The sequence below is a fragment of the Galeopterus variegatus genome, unplaced genomic scaffold, assembly GCF_000696425.1.
Source record: "Galeopterus variegatus unplaced genomic scaffold, G_variegatus-3.0.2 Scaffold28997, whole genome shotgun sequence".
NCBI lineage: Eukaryota > Metazoa > Chordata > Mammalia > Dermoptera > Cynocephalidae > Galeopterus > Galeopterus variegatus.
In genome coordinates this window covers 1-7,673 of record NW_007755108.1, presented here as the reverse complement: position 1 = coordinate 7,673, position 7,673 = coordinate 1, and the positions used below count along the sequence as shown (strand labels likewise).

The 7,673-nt window shown below is 56.9% G+C and overlaps 1 protein-coding gene across 1 annotated transcript; it reads right to left on the bottom strand.

Annotated features, from left to right (window-relative positions):
- Positions 1-1,972: 1,972 nt before the first annotated feature.
- LOC103583829 (serine/threonine-protein kinase PAK 4-like) lies at positions 1,973-6,590 on the bottom strand. Its single transcript, XM_008565045.1, has 6 exons — positions 6,461-6,590; positions 6,030-6,156; positions 4,749-4,874; positions 3,204-3,338; positions 2,282-2,663; positions 1,973-2,022 (listed from the first exon to the last, which is right to left on the bottom strand). Exons 1-5 carry the CDS (start codon positions 6,583-6,585, stop codon positions 2,508-2,510), a joined length of 669 nt encoding a protein of 222 aa, XP_008563267.1. The 5' UTR covers positions 6,586-6,590; the 3' UTR covers positions 1,973-2,022; positions 2,282-2,507.
- Between the last annotated feature and the right edge of the window lie 1,083 nt (positions 6,591-7,673).

The following is a 7,673-nucleotide window of genomic DNA, read 5'->3' as shown; positions in this document are numbered from 1 at the left end:
GGGGGGGAAGGATGGGCCTCGAGGAGCAGCTCCCACCATGCCACCCAAAAACCATATCTTTTAAACTGCAGAGATGGTGACTGAAGGCACCAGAACAGCAGAGTTGCTGTGAAGGCAGACAGATGTGGCCGGGCAAGTGACGTTCTGTCTCTGGGTCTCTTTCTTCGGCTAGAGAGCGGCACCGCCTAGAGCTGCTCTCGATGCCCAGCGGGACCGTTCGGTGCTCGGGTGTAAGCCGAGCGGCTCTGTAATGTTCTGTTCTTCACTGCCTTTATCTGGTTTTGGAATCTCGGTCACACCAGCTTCCTAAAATTTTCTATTCTCTGGAACAACTTGTACAAGGTAGGAATTATCTGCTCCTTCACAGTTTGGTAGATCTCATTTGTAAAAGTGTTTGCATCAGAAGCTTTTTTTATTGCCCAGGTTTTTAAAACTTTTATTTATTTTTGTTTTTGGTTGTATGTGTATGTGTGGATTATTTTGGTCTTTTCTTGTTCTCTATTTCTTTTTCCCAGAAATGTACCCACTTCACCTAGGCCGCAAACACATCCCTATACAGCAATAGCTCCCTGCACTGTCATGTTTAAATCTGATTATCCATCTAGATCATATATGCACTTGGCATAGGCCCTGCCACAGACACACACTCTGATTAAGGCCAGGACTGTGGAGGGGAGGTCGCGTGACAGTGGAGGTGGTTTAAACTAACCCACGATCTCTCCACCCTCACCACTCACTTCCCACCAACACATCCAGGCTGAGGTCCCTGGTGACGATGTTGCCTGGCCACCTCTGGAGACGGAGGTTCACTCCCCGCTCTCCTACCTGCCACCCAGGAGGATGCTGCTGCCTCTGCCTACCTCTCACGGTGCTGGGGAGGATGGGAAGGAAAACCTGGCACGGCCTGAGATGCAGAAGCTGTGTTGTCGCCCCAGTCAACCGCATTCCTTCCCCATCACTGGCCTCAGCTTGGAGCGCAGCTCTGCTGATGGAGTATCTCTGAAGCGGGCAGCTCCAGTCAATCAGCCTCAGCCAGTCCACCTGCCCACTGACAAATCTGCCAAATGGCCAATTTACTAACATCAACTTGAGTATCAGTTCCTACCCACTGAACATGCTGGAGACAAAAAAACCTTTAAAAGTTTCCAGGAAATCGCAGACTTGGCAAATTGGTCTTCATGGCACATGGCCTCTGGCAAACTGGCTGCTTTCAGGGCTGGGGTTATCCACCCCCATCTGGGAAGCGGGTGGGCAGTTACTGGCTGCTTTGACATGAACTCCCCACGCACCCACACACACCACCCACAACGCTGGTCCTGCCTTGGCTGGAATCCTGGGTCAGCCAAGCCTCACTCTCTCCTCTCCAGACCCCCTCCCCTGAAGCCCCAGCCCAAGACAGCCTGGCAGGGGCCTTCACACACCACACACACACAAAACAAGAAAATGGTTTAATTGCAAAACTAACTTGAGGGAGGGGAGCAGGGCTACGCTGACAGGGCAGGAACCTGATCCTTCAGGCAGTGGTTCTGTCCCTGGTGCTACCCCGCAGGACAGGGATCAACTGTCCCCGGGTGGGGGGACGGGCTAGTGTTATAAAATGACAATATAAATAGACTTCTAAAAAAGGAGGCTGTCCAGGTGCAGTAGTCATTTGCTGCAGAGGCTGGGGTGGGTGGGAGGCCCCGACTCTTGTGTCCCCATCCAGCCACAGGAAGGGTGTGCAGGGCTACGGGAAAAGGCCACTCTTCAGACATTCATGATCGACCCCCACAATGGCTCAGGGGGGACGAGGCTGTAGGTCAGGCAAGGTCTCAGAGACACTCACTTGCAGTCTGGAGGACAGAGGAGCAGGACCTTCGGGGCGCACACACGCACACACACACACACCTATCTCATAGTGTTCTCTCCACCCCCAGCGACCCCCGCCACGGATTTCCAGTGATGGGAGGGCCGCCTGTCCTTCCTGGAGACGGGGGAACACAGGGGAGGGCCTGTCCCGGGGAACAGAAAGGTCCTGGGAACCTCACTCACTCCCACGAGTCCCTGTGTCCCCGCCACGGATTTCCAGTGATGGGAGGGCCGCCTGTCCTTCCTGGAGACAGGGGAACACAGGGGAGGGCCTGTCCCGGGGAATAGAAAGGTCCTGGGAACCTCACTCACTCCCACGAGTCCCTGTGTTTTTTTTTAAAAAGTCACAAAATCAAAACCGGAGTTCAGTAGTAGGATCCCATGTACCCCTCCCCGCCCAAGCAAGGAGAGTGGTGCCACATGGAGTGTGAACCTCACTCACTCCCACGAGTCCCTGTGTTTTTTTTTAAAAAGTCACAAAATCAAAACCGGAGTTCAGTAGTAGGATCCCATGTACCCCTCCCCGCCCAAGCAAGGAGAGTGGTGCCACATGGAGTGTCTCCTGGGCTGGGAGGAGAGGGGAGGCTGGCCCATACTGGCCTCCGGCAGGGCAGGGACGACCCAAGGGGCTCTTTGGTTCAGGGACAGGGCGCTGGACCTCATCTGGTGCGGTTCTGGCGCATGAGGGGCACGATGCTGGCGGGCGGCCCCGCCTTGGCCAGGAATGGGTGCTTCAGCAGCTCAGCCGCTGTTGCCCGCTGGGCTGGGTCACGCACCAGCAGACGGTCCAGGAAGCCCTTCAGGGATGGCGACACCTGTGGGGGAGGGTTGGGGGGAGAGGGTCGATGGCGCTGGGTCTGAGTGCCAGCTCCACTGCTTACTTGCTGCAGGGCCACAATTTCCTCCTCTGTCAAATGGGCTGATGGCACCTACTCTCAGGGAAGGGCACAGAGGTCACGGGTGTCTGGAGCCTGACCCCAGGGGTAGCAACAAACTCAAAGGCCCCAGGACTCCTTTACTCCCCACTTTCGTGGTTAGGCAAGGAGCTGGCAGCAGCTGGGCCCTAGAGACACCTTTCCCACCAGGGAATTCCTCCACCAGGAAGACCCAGTTCCTGTCCCTGCACTGTGCGTTCAGCCAACCAGCCTAGGCACACCTTTGTGGGCTGGTGAGGGCACAGGGAACCCCGGGGGCTTGGCCGTCTCTGCTGCTTAGTCCCCATATGGGCCTGTTTGCACAGATGCAAGGCCCAGGGCAGCAAGGGCCGGGCACACTGTAAGTGCCATCCATGCCCCAGTCCCATCCACACCCAGCTCTGCCCAGGTGCATTGTCTCCCTGCTGGTGAGAGGCCCACCTTGTGCAGGTTCTTCAGTCGGGGTGGCAGGTTGTCCCGAATCATCTTCATGGCTTTGAGGGGTGGCTCATTGAAGTAGGGGGGCTCTCCATCCACCATTTCAATCACCATTACCCCCAGTGACCAGATGTCCACCTGGGGTGGGGGAAGGGACGGTACAACTTAGTGAAAGGCGGCCAGTCCTCAGGGAAGCCCCAAGAGGGGATGGCCCCCAGTTCTGCCTTTGCCTCTTTGCTCCTGGCATCCCTGAGCCCAGAACACCCTCTTGGATGCCCAACCAGACAGCCCCCACGTACTCATCCTCCAGGGAGTCCTCTGAATGGTGCCCCCCAGCATCCCTCCCCTTTCCTTTGGCTAATCACACCCAGGTTTCCCTCCCATCCTCCCTTAGTCCCTGCTGTGTCCAGCGGTAGGTCCATGACCCAGGCTGCTGCACTGGCACAGCCAGGGCACAATGACTGGTTAAGGAATTGGCCAAGCTGAGCCAACCAGAGCCAACCCAGAGACCTTAGCCCAAATCCAGGAACACTGCGAAGCTCGTAAGTGGGGAGATGTGTCCCAGAGTTGCCACAGGGAGTCTCTGCTCCCACAAGAGGACAGCCCGCCTGAGTGAAGATGGCACTGAGAAAATCAGGGCTGGGGAGGGTCAGAGCATATGGACAGCTGTGCCTGAAGCCTGTCCACCCCAAAGTTCACAGTTCTGGAGACCAACAGCTTTCATGTTTGTTAAATCCATCTGCTCCCAGTGCCACCCTGCTCCAGCCTGAAGTCCCTCATGATGTGCTTCCCAGGGCGCCTTTCTCATCACCAGGTACTGGGTCAAGTCTTGCTGACTGACCTCAGCAAGGAATCCTCAGGGCCACAGACCACAGCTCTAAGGGCAAGGCAGGTGACGTCAGTGAGTGAAGCAGGTCAGGGTAGGCAACTAGGACGGGTAGGGACAGTGGCTAAACAAAGGCACCTGTCCTTTGAAAAGGGGAGCAGCCCCTTAGCACCACCAATTGTTGCCATGTGGGAATCTGGACACCATGCATTTAGATCTCCTGGCTTTCCAACGAAGGATGGAAATTCTGACTTTGATGTGTCAGCTCTTATTTTAAAGTGTTTGCAAGAGCGTCTTCAGACCACACCAGCTGGAAGCCTGCCAATGTTTGGCCTTTGCACCAGGCTGTGAAGCAGGGCCCCTGGCCACTTCTGCTCAGCATTTTGTTCCCACTAACAAGCACTGGGCCTGGCTCAGAATTAGTATTTAATCAATAATGAAGGAATGGGGCTGGCTGGTTAGTTTACTTGGGAGATCACGGTGCTAGTAATGGCAAGGGTCATGGGTTCGGATTTCCTTACCGGCCAGCTGCCAAAATACAAAACCAAAATAATGAAGGAATGAATGAGTACATGCATACCTACCTCCTCTGCCATGACATCACCCCTGGCGACCCATTCCCCAGACGGAGCCCCACCTCACCCCCAGTACTCAGGTGTTTCTGGACTGTTACAACATAAACGCATGCTGACAGTGGACAAGCGGGCCACCCCTGGGCTCACCTCTGGCCCATAGGGAAGACGGGAAATGAGTTCCGGGGCCATCCAGTAGGGCGTGCCAACCAGTGACTTCCTCCGTGGCACCTCCTTGCTCACCTGGGCACAGAACCCAAAGTCTGACAGCTTCACCTGGGACAGGGCAGGCAGGGTCAGTGGTGCTAGAACAGGGGGAGGGCAGCAGAGGCATCCACCTACTTAATTCCTTGGCCTTGGACACAGTCACGCTGGCTCCATTAGGCAGCCTGGAGGTTAAAGCTGGACTCCAGAGCCAGAGCTTGCCACTTCCTGGTGGGGGCACCCTCAGGCACGTCACCTCCCCCAGGATCACACAATCTACCCTCCTGACAGGCTCTGGGGGGAGCTACCAGGTTCCCTGGGGCTCTGGAGGAAGTGATCTGAGTCCTGCAGATACAAAGGCTGGGTGGGAGCTGAGACCAGTCTGGCTCTGACAAGACAGTGCCCTGGGTCCTGCTTCTCTGGAAGAAGCAAGACTTCAGGTCACAGGTTTGAGAGCAACATTGGAGACATTAGATGCCCCTCTACCTGGGAGACGTGAGATGTTCCGCAACAACCAAGTCCCCAGGACCAAGGTGGGACCCTTTCAGACCCTTGAGGATATCCATGGATCTTCTCGCCCCAGAAAACATATCCACATGGCATACATACCATTTTAGGTAACTCACAGATGTTCGCCCAGAACACATCTGGAGACCTTACATTTTCACACTCTCAGTGAAAAACAGCTCTCTCTACCTCTGCCTCTATTGACTGATGGGGCTTAACTTTCCTTGGGGGCGGGGATGGGATTACCAACTTCTATAAGAATTTGGTGAAAGCCAAAGGCCCTCTCCCACAGAAAATCATGTTCCCCTTGGATGACAAGTGCAAGTTCTGGGCACTGTAAGGCTCACCCATGGCCCCAGATTCAGAACCTTAGTCTAAAATACGGGTGACAGGACTAGGGGCCAAGCCTACCCCCAGGTGCTCAGCTGGAAGTCAGTTTTCAGCGCAGGCGGAAGCACATGGCTGAGGGCTGTGGCTGTCTGCCAAATCCGTCCCTCTGGCCCAGGGCCGTACAGTTCCCAGCGTTCTGTGCTGAAGGCAGAGCCCCGCCAGCCTGGGCCTCCCACCGACCTGGACCTCTGGCTGACTGTCCCATGAGGAACAGATGAACTTCCTGCTCCTCAAGCCACTGCACTGGGGGTCAGAGCCCACCCTAACAGCAGAGGAAACTGGGGGGAACTTGGCAGGAAGCCCAGGCACCCCGGCCACCCGCCTCCTCACCCTGCCATCATGGGTCAGCAGGATTGAGTCACTCTTGATGTCCCGGTGGATGACACCCTGGGCGTGGAGCACAGACAAGGCCTGCAGCACGGCCAGGCACACGGCAGCAATCTGCTCCTCGTTCATCCTGTATGGGGTGGTGGTAAGCAGCTGGGCACACAGGGCCCCCACCCCAGGGGTGTGAGGGGGCGCAGCCCTTCCTCGGGATGGGGGTGTGGACAGACCTCCCTTGAGGGAGAAGGAATCTAAGAAGACATGGCCCAATCCTGGGGGCCTACGGAGGACACAGCACTGCTGGCTTTGAGGACACGGCCCTACCCCAAGTGGTCTGAAGGGGACTTAGTCCTAGCACAGGAGAGGTCTGAGGGGAGCCAGCTCCATCCTAGGGAGCCTGGGGAGTCAGCAGCCTGGGTGCAGCTTCCTGGCAGTACCTGGTATGGGTGACGATGTCGGTGAGGGCACCTCCCTCCAGGAACTCCATCACCACCCAGAGCTCATCTCCCACCAGGTAGCTGTTGTACATCTCCACCACGTTCTCGTGCTGGTAGTCCCGCATGATCACCACCTAGGCCCAGGAGGCTGAGTCAGCAGAGGGAGCCAGGAAGGAGGGAGGACCACCAAGCCCCTGCCTTCAGACCCAGCTACAACCACCCACCCCCCTACCTCCCTCTCCAGCCCAGGCTGGTTCAACCTCTCACTTTTGCTCATCAGGGTCCCCCTGAACTGCCCACCCCTACTGCCAAAGCCACTCGACCTCGAAACCAGCTTGAGGCCTGACGCCCCCATCCTGGGGGTGCACCCTACCCCATGCACACACCAGTCTCTGACTAGTCCTGGGCTAGTCTCTGAGCAGCCCTGATGACCAGGCTGGTTTGGGGGAGGGCCAAAGCCACTCGACCTCGAAACCAGCTTGAGGCCTGACGCCCCCATCCTGGGGGTGCACCCCACCCCATGCACACACCAGTCTCTGACTAGTCCTGGGCTAGTCTCTGAGCAGCCCTGATGACCAGGCTGGTTTGGGGGAGGGAGGTAGAAAGAGTGTGTCCAAGCACAGGCGAGATAAAAAGGACAAGCAGGTATTAGGCAAGGTTAAAATAAAAGGTGTGTGTGTGTTGGAGGAAGGATGAAGAGTTCCAGGCGCAAAAGGTCCAGCAAGGGAAAGGCCTGAAGCAGGGCTGGGTGGGGAGGTGGGGCAGCAGGGGACCAGGTGAAGCAGAAGTTCATGGTATAGGGAGCACTATGACACGAGGTGGGGGAGGCGGGGCTGAAGAAGAGAGGGAGCACCGAGAGACAGGGAGGCAGGAGCGGGCACCTGGGTGACCTCCAGGCCTGACATCCTCCAGGGACTCCCGCATCAGAGTGGGCGTGGGGCAGCGTGGGCTGCTCACACAGATTCCTCTTGGGGAAGGAGCCAGGAATCTGCCTTTGTAATCGTAATGAGTTCCCCAGCAAAGAGGCCACCAAGAGCCAAGGCCAGAAGCTGGATAAACCCAAGTGCCTAGAAGGGGGCCAGGTCAACAACGGCTTCAAATGCCTGGCAAAGGGGCCAGGACTTTATCCTGAGGGCATGGGGCGGTGGAGGACGGCAAGGGTCTGTAAAGTGTGAGAGTGGCCACGGCAGGCCTGCCTGTCAGAAAGACCCCC

What these genes read in the sequence shown, in the direction of transcription:
- LOC103583829 (XM_008565045.1), bottom strand. Translation starts at nt 6,585, where the DNA reads ATGCGGGACTACCAGCACGAGAACGTGGTGGAGATGTACAACAGCTAC. An exon ending in GTCTTCCCTATGGGCCAGAG is followed by an intron (nt 3,339 to 4,748) that starts GTGAGCCCAGGG and finishes CCCCCACCCCAG; the next exon opens with GTGGACATCTGGTCACTGGG. An exon ending in GACTGAAGAACCTGCACAAG is followed by an intron (nt 2,664 to 3,203) that starts GTGGGCCTCTCA and finishes CCTCCCCCACAG; the next exon opens with GTGTCGCCATCCCTGAAGGG.